This window comes from Astyanax mexicanus, chromosome 10 (assembly GCF_023375975.1).
Source record: "Astyanax mexicanus isolate ESR-SI-001 chromosome 10, AstMex3_surface, whole genome shotgun sequence".
NCBI lineage: Eukaryota > Metazoa > Chordata > Actinopteri > Characiformes > Acestrorhamphidae > Astyanax > Astyanax mexicanus.
Window position 1 is genome coordinate 27,776,535 of NC_064417.1, and position 17,359 is coordinate 27,793,893.

The window sequence follows — 17,359 nt, forward strand, 5'->3', positions numbered from 1 at the left end:
TTCTTGCTCCCTGCCCTCTCTATGTCTCTCTGTTTCTTTCTTTCTTTCTTTCTTTCATTCTCTCTACATCTTTGTGTGTCTCTCTCTCTGTCACTTTGTCTCTCCCTCCCTCTCCACATCTCTCTGTCTCTGTCTCTCCCTCTCTTTCTTGCTCCTGCTCTCTCTCTGTTTTCCTCTGTGTTTCTCTCTATTTCCCTCTCCACCTGTTTGCCTCTTTCTCCACCCCATCTCTCTTTCTCCCTCTCCTTCTCTCTCTCCCTCTCTTTTCTTCTCCATCTGTGTGCCTATCTCCACCCCAACTTTCTTTCTCCGTCTCCTTCTCTCTCTCTCCCTCTCTTTCTTGCTCCTGCTCTCTCTCTTTCTCTCCCTCTCTACATCTCTCTGTCTTTCTTTCTCTCTCTCTATGTCTATGTGTGTGTCTCTCTCTCCCTCCTTCTCCCTCTTTGTGTCTCTCCCTCCCTCTCTATCTCTCTGTCTATCTGTCTCTTTTTTCTCCCTCTGCCTTTGTCTCTCTCTCTTCAACATTGTCTCTCGTGTTTCTTTATGTCTTTATCTTTGTGTCTCTCTCTCTCTCTTTGTCTCTTGTCTCTTTCCCCCGCTCTTTCTCACTTTCTTTCTCTCTCTTCATGACAGCTACTTTAAGAAGTTCCAGTACTGTGGATATGCTCCTCATGTGCGGAGCTGCAAGCCTAACACTGATGGAATCTCATCCTTTGAGGACCTCCTGGCTAACATCGTCCTGCGGGTCTTTGTCTGGGTGGTCTCGGCCACCACCTGCTTCGGCAACATCTTCGTCATCTGCATGCGCTCGTACATCCGCTCTGAGAACAAGCTCCACGCCATGTGCATCATTTCCCTCTGCTGTAAGAGAACTGATACCTACAGATTTCATTTTACTGTTCAGATTTTTAGCTGTTGTTATTGGTATTGCTCATAGGATTTTAAACTTTTAACAAATGTATGACATTAGGCAAATACCAAAAGTCAAATACAAAATGGTCCAATCAGTTGTTTTATCTAGACAGAATGTGTTTCTCCATTTATTGGGATTTTATTAATATTGTCAATTCAACCATAAAGTCAATTAGAATCTAGCGGGGGAAAGCATTTATTTGGATGTGAGAAACCAAGACTCCAAATCAAGCTTCAGAAATTAGAAGTCCATAAGACTTGATAAAAGTGCATAAAAAATTACAAAACATTTACCAAGAAACAGGTTCATTAGAACATGAGGGAGATTGACTAAGAGAAACCAAGCCTGAAACACAAAGCTAACCAAGTGTGTAAGAATGAATCACTTAGAGGATCCAACACCCAAAATGCAAAGCATAAGAAAGAGCTGCTTTAAATGACCAAGACTCGGGTGCCGAGTGGTCCAGCGGTCTAAAGCGCTGCCACTATGAGCAGGAGTTCGCAGGTTCGAACCCCCGCTTATGCAGCTCTGCCATCAAGTTGCCGATGCTCAGAGGGAGCACAATTGGCTCTGCCCCCTCTGGGTGGGTAGATGGCGCTCTCTCCCCATATCACTCCTACGGTGATGTCTGCAGCACAGGGCGTCTGTGAGCTGATGTACTGCCGCTGCGCTTTCCTCCGAGCGCGCTGGCTGCTCGGCAATGCTGCATCAGCAGCAGCTCGAAAAGAAGCGGTGGCTGACTTCACATGTATCAGAGGAAGCATGTGCTAGTCTTCACCCTCCTGGCGTGTTGGGGCATTACTAGTGATAGGGGGAGTCCTAATGAGTGGGTTGGGTAATTGGCCGTGTAAATTGGGGAGAAAAAGGGAAAAAAATTATAATTTACCAAGACTCTAAAGGAAGAATGTAATAGAAACATGGAGGGAAAAAACATTAAGAAGAACTGAGACTCAAAGAGCAAAGCTCTCTAACATCATGTAGTAGAACCATGGAGAGTAACATCTCCCAAAGGAAGCTAAAAAAGAAAAGGCCAAGCTGTCTAAGAACCAACACTTAAATAGAAGAAGTCCTTAAGAACATGAGGATGAGCCCCCATAAGAGCCTGGAGAAGACCCACTTAGAGGAATGAGACTTCAAAGACGCAAAGAGAAAACGTCCATAAGACCCCAGAACCAAATGTGCAGCTGTTTCATGAGATAAGCTGATAAACAGTAGCTATATGGATCCCCACAGTGGTTCTGGTTAACCTGGTTAGACTTCTAAGCAAAACTTTATAATATTGATATATATATATATATATATATATATATATATATATATATATATATATATATATATATATATATATATATATATATTCCTGGGACTATGATTAGCCATATATGCCCTACATCTGGAAGACAGGTATATGTTACATTCCGGTACAGTCTTCCAGATGTGGGGGGTATATAGGTAATCAGGGTCCCAGAAAGCTTTGTCCATGGGTTCACATATGGATGTCAGAGTTTACCATCGTGAGGGTCAGTGATTGGACCAGCAGGGGTTAAAAATGACCCCATCTGTGTTTCACAGTGCTGAAATGGAGGTAGGCTGGAAAAATTGGGCTCCCAAAAGTCCAGTCCCACATTTATAGCCCATGCCCAGCTGAAACTCACCTGAACCCACCTAGTTCACATTCCACCTATGTGAGCCTATGCAAAAAGGCCCTTCACAGCTAATTAATCTCACAGAGACCAGCTAAGTTTCTAAGCTTCTTCAGGCTGGTTTCACACAACATTTACCCAGCAAAGGAAAAAAAAGCGTCCCTGTTGTGCTTAAGAGGATGTGAAAAGTTTTCCAAACCTCTGGTGTCTTCTTTAAACAGTTTAAAAGTACTTTCACGTCAACTGTAGCTGTAAGCACTAAGGTCAAAAGCAGAAATGGAGAGTGTTCCACAGAAAAGCACAAAAATAAGTAAGAAAAAAAAACTCACTTTTATCATTTTTTAGATATGAGAACTTTCACATCATCTTCTTGATTACCTGCTGCGTATGTCTTTTACTATTCGCAAACCCAGCTGAGGTGTTCAGCCTTCAGCAGTTCATTATTGTTGTGAGTTAAATTTACCTCTAAGTGTGAGGGTGTGGGTGGTGTTCTTGAACATCCGCAAGATTTTGAACAACAGGTATGGAGCCTGAGGGCAGCTCATGTTCTACAGCTGCATTTCACAAACAGTGGACCGTCTATACTTATCTCAGCACACGTATACTTTTTAAAAAAGATGTGCTAAAAAGGAATTGTGAAGTGATGTAATGGAAGAACCACTCTGTGTGAGATGGTCAGACCACCTCACTGTCCAGGTAACATGTAGTCAGGTAAAGATTCGATTCAAGTTATTTCACAATTATTTATACATTTACATTTACATCATACAGCAGCTTTACATAGATCCTGGCCTGTAAAATGGCAAATATATAGTAAGACAATATTAATTAATTAATTAAGTATGAATAAATGAGCCTGATCCAGAGGTAGCCATGCACCAGCACCCATAAAAAATGTGACCTGGTTCTGGAGTCCTGAAGACCAGTATGAGAGTAAGGGAGCAACTATCCCACAGAACCATCTTTTTCTTGTCTTTAAATGTATTTTTATAGGGATTTTCACATTCATATCTCATTTGCAAAATACTTTTCCCTTAAATGTCAATTTAAAAGTTATTCGGAAAATCTAAAACAGTTTTACAAGCACTAGCAATTTTTTTTTTTTAAATGAATCACTAAAAAGTTCACTAAAGAGATTACGAATTAAGAATGGTTTTCCAGACAAAACTATGGCCTGTCTTTAGGAATCTGTTGACCAGTAGAACCAATACTATAAAGAACTGTGTTTGAACAGAAGAGGTTCTTCAACTACACTTTTGAAAAGGTTTTTTACATGTGAACTAAAAGGACCATCAAGTGAAAGATTGGCGTTGAAAACAAAACCCTTTTTTGGCATCATTTTCTTCTAGAGTGTATTCAAGTTTGGTTGCCTATTCCAATAGTTCTTACTGATCCTGACAGCCCAAATAGCCTCAAAAAACATATACAAAATGTTTTTTATGGGGGCTTTCACATCAGTCAGTTTGGTTTGAAACAAAATTGCTGATGTGAAAGGTGACATAAACCATAGTCCAGATCAAAGGACCAAAATTTGGTCTTGGTCCCATTTAACTGATCCACAGTACATTTTGTTTGTTTTCCAATTACAAAAAGTTGAAGCAGGCTATTATATCCCATTAAACAATAGAAGAAGAAAAAGATCCAGTGTTGTACTAAATCTAACTCCCCTTCGTGTGAAGGCACATCACAAAGCAGTATGAGTACAACAGATTAAGCTGGTGATTCCTACAGTATCTGTATCTACTGTAACTGTAGATTAAATCTTACTTATGAACAACTAAAACAAATCAGAGGGGAATCTGTTACACTCATTCTCATGTGGGACAAACCTGCACTCAAAACAAATTTGGGCAAGGAGGCAGACTTTGCCTGGAAAGGCAACTCACCAAAATGGCTGCAATGAACTCTTCCTCTGGTCTGACAGAACACATATACTTAGTCTAGATTTCTTTTAAAGTTTTAAGGATTTTCCGTATTTCTTTTCGAGTGTCTTGTTGGTCATTTGTATGTTTTTTTAAATTGGACACTTTAGGTTGTCAGAAGTGTCATATTCCATTTAAGCTTATTCTCATTTTTAGAGCTCACTCAGACAGCTCTCCTGACAGTACGCTGTTGTTGTTTGTGAAATGAAAAATTGCTCTTTGCTTCCAACTTTCTGATATGGTGCAAATATCGGGACATATCAATTATGCATCCGTGGTCTCAACATCTGTCTGCTACAGAGAGCTGGGGCGAGTGATGAGAGTCCGGATCAGATCCGGGCACTTGCTGAAGTGGAAAGCAATTCCCAAGGGTTTCTTTGATGTCTACATCATGCTCAAATGCAGTAATTGATTTTTTTTCCATATATGGTTGGAGATTACATGTATCCGTCAGGCTGTTTGAGGAGGAGACTGCTCCGAGTGGTGGTGTTCACTAGCTCAGGTGTGATCAAACATATCCCACAAACAAGAATCCCATCAAAAGGGTGATTGTTTGGGGCATTGGAAATGAGGAAGGCATAGATTGAAATTTCAGGCATCATGTGATATGAAGAAAGCACAATCCTACCATAAAAGACAAACTTGAATCGTTTAAAAGAACCTTTCTTTTTTGGAGCATCATCTATAGCAACATAGCTTTGGAGATGGATGCACCTCTGATTACTCAAATTGAAATTGATTAGATTGCTGTGTGGAATAAAATATGCAAATTTGCATATTGTGGGACATTTATTACTAGTGTTTTGGTTGTGCTGAAAGTCACCACTCCAGATATGGTTTAAATTATAAGATTTGTATTTGTTTTAAATGTGTCTCAGATCACCTCCTGAAATGGACTGAGTGATGTGAATTATATTTATTCTAAAAGTGTCTGGCATGCATTCACACTTATGTGTTGTATAGACTTTTCCAGATATAACCCTGGCATTGCATGAAGACCCTGAAGTGTGATCAGTATTCATGAAAGGACACAATTATGAATAAAGCATGGATAATCCAATTAGTCCCACAAATGAAGAAACCAGCACTCTCCACAGCTTAGTACTTAGCACTCAGATCAGATTTGAAACCTGGCAGAGCAAAGAGAACAGCATCTGCTGCCACAGTTGGTGGCATTATCATGTGGAAGGTCACTGCCCCCTTTATACAGTATGCATTATTAGGTGGTCCTACATTCTAGGCCAGACCTTCTTATTCATTTTTTACTCCTTCCTCTGAGAAAACATTTCCTCGGACCCCCACAGGTTTATTTAATAAATACAGTCTAACTGTTCTGACTTTAAGGCACATTAGGCAAATGTGCACCATCATATTTATTTGATGGAACTTTGAGATCTTTTCCAGTCATTTGTGACTTTGATCTTTAATTTCCACACTCATCTGCTAGATGTCCAAACTCACCAGTTCATTTCTTCTGGATATTATTCACATTGTTCTTCTGTTTAGCTGGTATAAAAATGCAATCAACGCTCTTCCAGCTCCAGGTTGTTCGGTTTGATTGTTTGAGATGTGCATGAATACACGCAGTTGTTCACCATTTTAATTTTTTTTCTTTATAGGATCCCATTAATTATAATCTGTTGTACTTCTCCTCAACCAACACACACCCTTTTCACATACACAGTTAAGAGCAGAATCTTGAATAAAACTCACTGTCATTTTGACCTGCATCTGTTTACCTGTTGTTTTCGTTTCACCCCTTGTTACTCCCAATAATTCATATTCTTTTCACCCTTATGAAATCCAAATTACCCTAGGTCCAATAGTCACCAAGCCATAACTCATAGCCATACTGAACCACACACATCTATTTGGTGTATTTCCATCATTTGTTCCTCCCATTCATTTCTGCACACGCCCAAGCTATAGAGTTTCTGTGTCCTAACAGACACCACACTTGTGGATTACAGCTACTCTAATCCACAGCCATACTGTGGGCTGTTGACACTCCTTTATTTGTAAATGAAAATAAATAATTAGTTTATTTTGATCAGGGAAAATATTCAGTAGAAGCCTTTATCCAGAAACACATAATCTTTGTCAGACAACCCAATCAACATGTAATAATACACAATCCAAGTAAATCAGTGTCTTTCTGAGAACCTTTTACAGTGTTTCTAGGCATCACAGTGGGACCAGAAAAGCACCGAAGTGGTGGTAGCATTTTTAAAAGAGGTAGAATTCTGACTACCTTTGGGCAGTTTCCAGTGGGAATTCCAAGAACAAGGCACGATAACAAATTTTTTAGGATGATATATTGTCCCAGAAGTTATTGCGATAAAAGATAAGATTGTCATTTTAAAGTGCCACTATAGAAAAAGCTTTTTTCCTGCATCTGGGCTTCCAAAGGAGTTTTAAGACAGTGTGCCACAGTAATAATATGCCAGCATAATACTGTTATACCAGTTTACAGTTAAACTAACTTTGTATTATTAAGAGCAGACATTTGGCTTCCAATATAAAAATATTTCAATATCCTAAATAACTAAAACAAATAAAGTAAAACCACCCTGGGACTCTCTGGGTTCTAAGGAAACTGCACTAAATATTAAATAGACCTTTATACAAAAAATAAAGTAAAAACAAATAGACTAAAGTAACATTTTACATTTTTTTTTAACTCTGGACACAAAGGCACTTACAGATTCTCTTTTCTGATCATATATGAATATGCTATAAACACACATTAGCTCAAAAACACGTGTCCATATGATTGAAGACAGAGATGGTTCAGCAGGCCAGAGCTCTTGCAATAAATGTATTTTTAAATGTAACTGTCAGAAAACTCAGCACAAGAAACACCAGCATGTTCACCGTGTGGGGCTTGAGGCAGGATCTCTCTGGGGTAACGTTATTCATACTCAATATTTAGCTCGGAAAATTGGGCTGGATGACTGTGCTTTAAATAAGATCTCAGGTTAGTAGAATTGCCAGCTTTCGTTGCTACTGTTTTGAAATATAGTCTACATACCGGCTGACAGTGTTCTCAAGTCTCACGCTTTGAGCGTGTGACACACGCACCTCAGCGAGTTCACACGCTCACACGCCACACATGGTATTTCTCACACTTGCCAATCCATTGGCTGTATATTATAATGTACTCTCGTTGAGCCAATCAGAATATAGATCGCTCTGTTGTTAGGCAGACCTAGTCAAAGATTTTCAGCCAGAGTGTCAGGCGCGAAGAACTGTCTGATTCTAAAGTTCTGAAACGCACGACGGTGAACAACTGAAGGAGAACGGTGGCAATCCCCGATCCCAGTTTAAAAAATTATCGTACGATAAGTCGATAACATAGTTATTGCGTCAGGCCTATACGAAACTATAGGAAACTACTTGCATCAACTAATTAATTTTTGATCTAATTAAATCATGTGTTTTGAGCAAATGTACAAATTGTAGTTGAGCTCTAGTTGAGGCCAAGCCAACTAATGTACACAACTAATGTTCAAGCCACGCAAGGCGTATTTTTGGCATCTTTGCGATACCAAAGACACACCAGCATGCCCTAAATCCAACTGCACTGTGCGCGGTTGACAGTTCGCCTATAGATTGCTAACATTGGGCTTCTTGTGTATGCAAAACCATAGATAACAGCAAGTATTTATATCTCTAGTCTTTGACTGAGCACTACTGGTTTAGCCTGACTTTTAGCCTTTGGGATCCAGGTTACATTGCTGTTCTCGTAAATAAACTGCTCACGCACCTTCACAGCATGAAAGCGCAGTTCAGTTTCCTCTGCTGAGAAGCACTGCGCCGTTAAAATACCAATACCATCTGGCTCTTAAATGGAATGGCAAACAACACACTAATTAATTAAGAGAATTAGTTCATGCCTTTGGCGCGTTTTGATGTATTTTGCATGTCTTTATGATACCAAAGACACACTAACATGCCCTAATTGAAGCTGTGCTCTGCAGGGTTGACAGGCTGCCTATGGATTGCTAAAAGGCCATCATGTGTATGCAAACAATTAGATAACAGCAAGTATGTATATCTCTAGCGTTAGACTAACACTTGTTTAGACTTTTTTGCGTTTAGATTTTGCATCGCTAGCAAAGTCTATACACTGTAAATGTGGTGCACATAGCTCTGTCAGTAGGGCTTCAGATTTTAATCTGCGGGCCCAGGTTCCAAGTCTCTGCTGGGGGGAGTGAGGAATCTGTTGTGGGCCAGTAGTAGCTCAATGGTTAGAGTGGCAATGCTGTAACAATGTCCAGTCACTTTTGCCTCTGGCGGTCTAGCCTGGTTGTGCGTATTCTCATGGCTTCAGCCTCTGGATGTCACTGGAAAGTAACAGCAGTCTAAGATGCTGCCTACACTCATTTTCTGTGCATCTGCTGGATGGATGCATGGCAGCTGTGGAGAATAGCGGGTCGAAAATCAGCTGTTAGCTGCATCCCGTGCCAGCTCTTCCCTGCTTTTAACAAGGTGACGTATATGGGAATTGATATCAGCCTCTCAGTATGCAGGGCAGCTCAGAGCTAATCCACATCCTTCCTGGGGCTGGATTAATGACATATTGAAGATTGCTGGGCAAGAGGCTTGAATACTGAATAAAGGAATGCAGTTAGTGGAGCAACAAACTGTAAAAATGTCTTTGAGAATTAAGGGTTTTGTTAATAGCATATTAAGTAGTTGTGATTGTAATAGAATGTGGAGAGTCTGTAGTGAAGACAGAATGCTTAATTTACTTTGTGTACTATTACTTTTGCCATATCCCATGATGACAGACCTAATGGTCCAGTCGTATGGACAATTTTAGCCAGACATTGCCGGTCACCATCAAAATTCATGGGACAAGATACTGGTTCCATGTCTCATGACGTTTTAGTGTCATGTCAGTTTAAAGCCAATAGCAGTATAAATGAAGTCATTTGAAGACACAGTGGTGGATTAGTGGTTTAAAGTGTTTGGGGTATTGTTATGTCACAGGGCCATTTGTTGGCTAGAACAATCCCAGATAGTAAAAATCACTCAAAAATAATTTATATCAGGCCTGAGTTGCATATACCCTGCTCTGGTATGAATCTAATTCAAATTTTGATCCAAATGCTTAGCCAACACCCCTGTTGCTGAGTATAAGGTGGCAACTGTCCCAAGCCAGTTGTGCCAACACCTCGGTTACCAAGTATAATACGGCAAAAGTCTCTGGAAGAGAGTATAATATTGCAGAGTATAATATGGCAATTGGTCCGAGCTGCATGTGCCAACATTCTGGTAATTGAGTATAATAAGACAATCGGCTCATGCCTTTAGTGCAAACACCCCGGTTGTCTAGCATAATACGGCAATCAGCTCGAGCCAGTTGTGCCAACACCACAGTTGCTGAGTATAATAAAGCAATCAGCTCGAGCCAGTTGTGCCAATGCCCCGAGTACCGAGTATACTGTAATACAGATATTGGCCTAAGCCACTTTTGCCAATATCTTGTTTACAGAGTATAATACAGAAATTGCACTACACATTATACTATTGGAAGGGCGTAGGAAGGCTTTTGGTAATGATTAAGTAAATTACTAGTTCAGATGTGCATTGGAAACAAGGGTTGGAATCAGGACCATGGTTGAGAACCACTGACTTGAATCAATTTAATTGATGTCTGACTAAATACTTCAGCAAAGGAAGGTTTCCTACATACATATGATTCATTTCCATGAACCTGCACTAAGACTAAGCTTGATTCTTTCCTGGGCAGGTGCTGATAGTTTGATGGGCGTCTACCTGTTTGTGATCGGGGCATATGACCTGAAGTTCCGTGGAGAGTATAATCGCCATGCCCAAGCCTGGATGGACAGCGTGCCATGTCAGGTGGTGGGCTCTCTGGCCATGCTGTCAACAGAGGTGTCTGTTCTGCTCCTCACCTACCTCACCCTGGAGAAGTACATCTGCATCGTCTACCCCTTCCGATACCTGACCCCTGGACGAAGGCGCACTGTCACCATACTGGTGGTGATCTGGATCCTGGGGTTTATCATTGCTTTCCTGCCTCTGGTGTGTAAAGAAGTGTTCCGGAACTTCTATGGAACCAACGGAGTGTGTTTCCCCCTGCACTCAGAGCAGCCGGAGACGGCCGGAGCTCAGATCTACTCCATCGTCATCTTTCTGGGTGAGTAAAGAGGAAACCGTGACTAACCGTGATGTCAATGACTTTGTTTTCTCATCTGTTTTTTTATTTCAGCATAATCTGTTGCTTTTTGAGATCTTTTAGCGGCTTCATGTTTCAGACAGATTCTATTTAAGTGATTTCTTCATCCTACATGTCAGGCCAGTAATCGGGCCTGGTTGTGGCTATAGTGGAATTGAACTCAGCTTTCCAAAAAATGTGATTAATCACAGTTAATTTATGGGGTGGGGGTAAACACTTTTTTCATATCACATAATTTTGTATGTCACTGTACATGGAGAAGTGTATATGAGATATGAAACCTCAGCATAAATGACTGAGATGGGAGTGGCTACTCAATTTACACACTACCATCACCAAATAACATGAAGATAATCAATAATCATGAAGATAATCAATATTGTACACCTCACCCTCCTGTTCATGGTTATTAGCTAAAGTTAAATTGTAAAGGAATTTGTTTTTTTAAAAAGTCACCTCAATGTTTTCTTGAGTACGGCTACTGAGGTGTATTTTACACTTTTATTTGTAATCTCCCAATAAATCTCTGAGATTGTATCAGGTTTCAGGTCAGGGAAAGACAGTGTTGGCAGGCCCTCAATTTGTTTGCTGTAATAGAGGTCAAATTGAGCAAAGGCTGCAAAGGCAAGCAGAAACAACCACTCTTAAACTTTCTTTTGTCCACTCTCTACCATGCCCACTGTAATGTGCTTTTCACTGCCTTGTCTTGTCCAAATCAAAGATTACTTTGAATAAGATGGAAGGATCTAACTATGTAACACTACAAGCTCTAGGACCGTGGAAGTAAATAACAAAGTAGTTTTACTCTTGCATTAATCTGTTACTAAGTCTAAGAGAAGAAAATTGGTAGTTATTAAACTCCCCAGTTTAGGCTTCTGTTGACCAAGTCCAAATTCTTGTCATTTTTATATCAAAGCAATTGCCAAAACAGCCTCCTATCAACATAAATATACACCAGTGACATTCTCTTTGTTTGTTTCTACGCCCATTATCTTTTTTTATCTCTATTGCGCACATAGGACACTCTGTATATCTATAGTTACAGACTGTAGTCCTTCTGTTTCTTTGCATACGTTATTATACATTTTTACCCTTCAATGGTCAGAACCCAACAGGACCACCACAGAGCAGCTATTATTAGAATTGTGGGTCATTCTAAGCACAAAAGTGACAATGGAATGGTGATGATAATGCATGTTGTTCTGGTGGATCAGACACAGCAGTGCTGCTGGAGTTTTTAAACACTGTGCCCACTCACTGTCCACTCTACTAGACACTCCTATTTTACTGCTCCACTTTGTAGATATAAAGTTTAAACATTATATAAACAAACACAGTAGCTCATCTGTTGCTGCACAGTTTGTGTTGGTCATCCTGTAGTCCTTCATCAGTGCCTACAGGACTGGGACTTCAGTCTGTAGTTATAAAACTACAAAGTGTTGTATATGTTCAATAGAGCTGAAAAACATGGATAGAAGGTCTAGAAACAAGGAGATGGTCATAATGGTATGCTTGTTCAGTGTATAGCTGAAGTCAAGGGTCTGGCGTACCAAACAAATGATCTACAGAAGCTTATCCATGCTTTAATCTCTGGTAGGGGGTAGAATACTGTAATGGTATTCTCTTAAGCATGAAACAGATTCAACTCATTCAGAATGCTCATTTCATGTGTGCTTTGATGATTGACCTCCATTACCTTTATTTTAATATCCTTTTATGTTTTACTGCACTTTCCCCTAATGGTTTGTGCTTCTTACCTCTGCATTTTATTTTTTATCTCTTTTACAATTCAAATTTTAGAACTGTTATGTTTTTAATTCTTAATTGTATTTTATATCCTATCATTTTTCTGTAACTTTCTATCCAGTGTTAGTAAGAAATGTAGACTGCTACAACATTGTTTTATTTCAAGGGGTGAACTATCTGGGTGGACACATTGACATTTTTGCTTTCAGACCTTATGTCCAACTTAACAACATGCTGTTCAGTTATGTCTCCTTATGAATAGATGTCCTTGTAGAATTGCAGTGGAGTCATTTGCTTTGTCATTTAAATGAGGTCTTGTTTCCCCATAGGCCTGAACCTGGTGGCATTCCTCATCATTGTCTTGTCGTACGGCAGCATGTTTTATAATATCCAGAGAACAGGAACTCAGACGACCAAATACAGCAACCACATAAAGAAAGAGCTGACGATAGCCAAGCGCTTCTTCTCCATTGTCATCACAGACTCACTGTGCTGGATTCCTATTTTCATCCTCAAAATCTTATCACTAATGGATGTGGAAATTCCAGGTAAGTGCTTTATCAGGGGATTGCGGGGTTGTTCAGGTACACTGGATTGTGTCATGTCACCTGATATTGGGACAAATTTTGATTTTTTGTGATTTAGCTTTTGTCCTAAGGCCTGAGAAATTACAGACAGTGCCCTAGGCAAGGTTTACAGTATAGATTTTTTTTTTTTACATTTTCTGATTCTCAATCTAGCAGAACATTAGGACAGAGTTGCACTATGTGATTGCCCTGGTTTTAGACCTGATTCTTAATCTGGCAGATGCCTTAATAAGGGGGTTACGCTACATGAATTGTGCCCCAATATCAGTCCAGCAGATATGTCAACCCATTAAGTGATTACACTAAGTGATTTTTACCACAGTTGAACCTTCCAGACTGAGAACCTTAACTAAGCTAAACTAAACCATTTTTGTCCCAATTTTAGCCCTGATTCTCAATCAGGAAGATTCGGAAAGCCTGGTTACACTGCATGATTTTGACCCCAAGTTTGGCCCCGTTCTCAATATGGCAGATTAGTCACTATGTTGACCCTAATTTTCAGTCTGGAATATGCATTAATCCAGGCTTACACTATGTGAATTTTGCCCTCCAAGTCGACAGTTGGCAAAAGAATCGAGTATTGTATGAGGGACAGAGCTCTAATTTTTGGCTTTCCAATCATGGTTCAGACCATTCTGAGCATTTCAAACATTTTTATATTTTTTTTGTATCCATCCCAGGCATAATTTAGCATCTATACTGGTCAACGACTAACTTAGAACTGACTCTGTCAACAGTAAATAGAAGCCGATCATAAAGCCACATAAAGCAGAAGTCAGCTTGTAAATAGGCAGTTTTTTAATTTTTACTTATTTACAATTTACCTTTACATTCCACCTTGAATCAAGTAAGGCAAATTCTATCTATATACACAAACACATGATTACACACACAAAATTGTTGGTACCCCTTGGTTAATGAAAGAAAGTTCCACAATGGTCACGGAAATAATTTGAATCTGACAAAAGTGATAAATAAAAATGGTATGAAAATGAATAAATGAAAGTCAGACATTGCTTTTCAACCATGCTTCAACAGAATTATTTTAAAAATGAATCTCATGACACTGCTGATGTTTCTGGCAGATGTTTATTTTTCTGTCTGTTCTCACAACGAAATGATGTTTGGACACAAAATGACACAGCAATGGAGAAGTACAATAAGATTCTGAAATTGCCTGCCCAAGACAAACCTCGGATCTGAAATCCATTCCTTCAATCTGCTTTTTGTGGCTACACTCTAACTGAAAACTCTCTCTTCATTTTCTGCCTTTTTCCTGTTTTTATGCAGGTACCATCAGCTCATGGGTGGTCATCTTCATCCTGCCCATAAACAGTGCTCTCAACCCCATCCTCTACACGCTGACCACACGGCCCTTCAAGGAGACCCTTTTGCAGGTGTGGACCAACTACAGGCAGCGAAGGCCACTGCTCAGCAGCCACCCGGCCCACTTACCTTCCTTCACCTGGCAGGAGATGTGGCCACTTCAGGAGAACAGCCAGAACCTGGCCTCACCCGAGTACCTGGCACACCCTTCTGAAATGTGCTTCACTTCTGGAATGTCCCAACTTCTACCCACAGAGGACATGAAAAGGACATGATGCTTCGCGGAGGGAGGAATCCTGCCGACTACGCCAAATCACGGGATACATTTGATACAATGCAGACTTCTCCATGATCCGGCTCGAAGAATAAGACCAAGGCTGTCAGAAAAAGGAACGTGCAGGACATGTACTGGATATTTGCACTGAAATCAGCTTATTGTTCTCATGAGCCTTTTATAAAAGACTCATTCAGGTTGTTTACAGTCACATGACTACAGCAAAGATGGGACCTAATCGAAAAAAACCTTGACTGCTAAATGTTTGTGTGTCAATCCATCCTCCATGCCTTTGACCCCGATTACACATGGCATTAATGTGTGTACTGGGTGATCTGATCATAAGTGGCCAGCAGTACCGGTGTGAACAACATCCAGTACATCATTCAAACTGATCGCATTCAGAGGTCTGCAGAGATGAATATGACCACATAGAAGCAGACATATGGCAAAAAAAAAATCCCATTTTCATATCATGCTTAATGTTTGTATTGTATCGACAAAATGCTTTAATAAGCATAAAGAGAATTTTTTTTATTCTGTTAATCTGGATGATATGCAACAAAAAAATCTGTGAAATTAACTGTCATATGCATAAAAGTGTTTGAATAGACGTTCTTAAGAACCTGAAATTTCTTAATGCATTTTGCATATGTTACAGTATTGCACACTGCAAAAAAATACTTGCACATCTGATATTACATTTATTTACTGAGGATTAAAAAATATTTTAGCAAGGGAAATTATCTAATTTTGAGACAATACATCTTTTTAATAAATATATAAATATATTATATAAATATAGTAAGATTATTTTGATTATTTTAGGAACAGTGATCTTAGTCAGTGTCACTGATTCATTTTTACCTTATTTTAAATAATATAAACTGAACATAAGCACAAAAAGTCACTAGTCAAGTTATTCTAATTCTTGTGTCCAAATTTAAGATCTTAAAATCTAACTAAGAAAAATTTCACATTTTTTTATTAATCTAAACATATATATATATATATATATATATATATATATATATATATATATATGTCTTAGTTCAGCCCTGTAAGTGTGATTATGTACACCACATAGTGGTTCATATTGTACTGTTCGCAAACTGTTCATATCATAATCAGAATTGTATTGTATCAAGCTTAATTAAGAAATATATTATGATATCATTTTTGGCTGCATCGTCCTGCTCTATGATCACACGATTATTGTAATGTCTTGTTGCATTCCCGACAGCAAAGCATTTCCCACATTAACTGCATCACTGCCCTTGCGGAACATACAGTATATAATAACTGCAATACCACACCATCCACAATCCGTAGGGGTTAGTTGAGCCTTTTGCAATAGAAAGCTAATGTGTATGGATGATACTTGTAGCTGATGCACACACACACACACCGCTCTTTGTCAATCTGGATTTGGGCAAAGAAAGCTGTAAGAATCTTACTGTAACTGACCCCCCCTCCAGTCCAGCCTCCAGTCCTACCTTCAACAGAAATAATGGGAGAAATCAGATCACAAGCACTCACAGACAATGCATTTAAAATGCCAGTTGTAAACAGCTATTTGTTTTGCCAATCATTTGTGATCAGAACACCCAGAATGCACGTTCATACCAGGTGTAAACGGGGCTTTTGACTGTTGTATTGTATTGACTTGCATGTGTTTTGTCCAAGTCAGTAACGTTCAGTGGTTGGGTGGTCAAAATCTGCAAGGATGGTTTATTTTTCTGTCTGTAACAATGTTATTATTTAATTCATGAAATAAATGTAGTTAATAAATGTAGTTAAAAGTCTGATGAGGTACAGACATGTATCATAATTATGACTGCTGCTCTGTGATTTGAATATATATATATGCACAATCTTTGGACAGATTTAACTTACATGAAGTACTGTGCCCAAGTTTAACAGAGACCAGCCTTCCTTTGATTTCCAGTCAAAGTAAAAACTAGTGCTGGGCGATTTGACCTCAAGCCAACATTGCAATAAATTCAACATTTTACCTTAATTACAAGTAATGAATGAATTAATTCATTTGAGTTGTCCTTCAATTTGCTTTCATACTGTAGCCTGGACAGTAATATGACTACACACAGTAATATGTTTTTATGGGGACACTACTATATTACTATATTAATAGCAATAGATTTAACAAAAAACTAAAACATCCAACAAGATGCACCTAAGTAAATGTATTGAACATTCATTGAATGTGCTAAAATTTGGCTGAATACTAAAAAGAAAATTCATTCATTTGCTTACTTTTTTACCCTTAAATGATTGTCATTCATCTACATGTACATGGATTTTTTTCTTGCCCTACTAAGAAAAATCTACTATAAATCTGTAATAAAAAATATTTGTTGAACACTAAACAGTTTTAACAGCAGACACACCAACAAAACACAATATGATATGATTTAAAATAAATGATATATATATATATATATATTTTTTTTTATCATCTTTTTTTTTTTACTTATTCTACCAAACAACAGTATTTGTTGCCATTTTAGGCCAAATAATTTCAGTTGCCAGTCAGTTCTTTAGATTTCAGGTCATGCAGTTTAGAGGTTCTGAACTGACCAACCCTGGTACAAACTATACATTTTCACCATCATGAAAAAGTCATGGCATATATTTAACGTAAAATTACACTTAATTCTCAGTAAATTAATATGAGTGGTTTGAGTGGTTAATGTGTCCATTTATACTTTTATTAAAGCTT

At 38.9% G+C, this 17,359-nt stretch overlaps 1 protein-coding gene across 1 annotated transcript in view; it reads left to right on the forward strand.

The window, feature by feature from the left end:
• Window positions 1-17,048, forward strand: part of rxfp1 (relaxin family peptide receptor 1) — a 152,376-nt gene extending 135,328 nt beyond the window's left edge. The window contains exons 15-18 of the mRNA XM_022684392.2: window positions 634-863; window positions 10,237-10,647; window positions 12,762-12,980; window positions 14,310-17,048. Of these exons, the coding sequence (XP_022540113.2) occupies window positions 634-863; window positions 10,237-10,647; window positions 12,762-12,980; window positions 14,310-14,620 (1,171 nt within the window). The 3' untranslated portion in view covers window positions 14,621-17,048. The remainder of the gene's footprint in view (window positions 1-633; window positions 864-10,236; window positions 10,648-12,761; window positions 12,981-14,309) is intronic.
• Window positions 17,049-17,359: the final 311 nt, after the last annotated feature.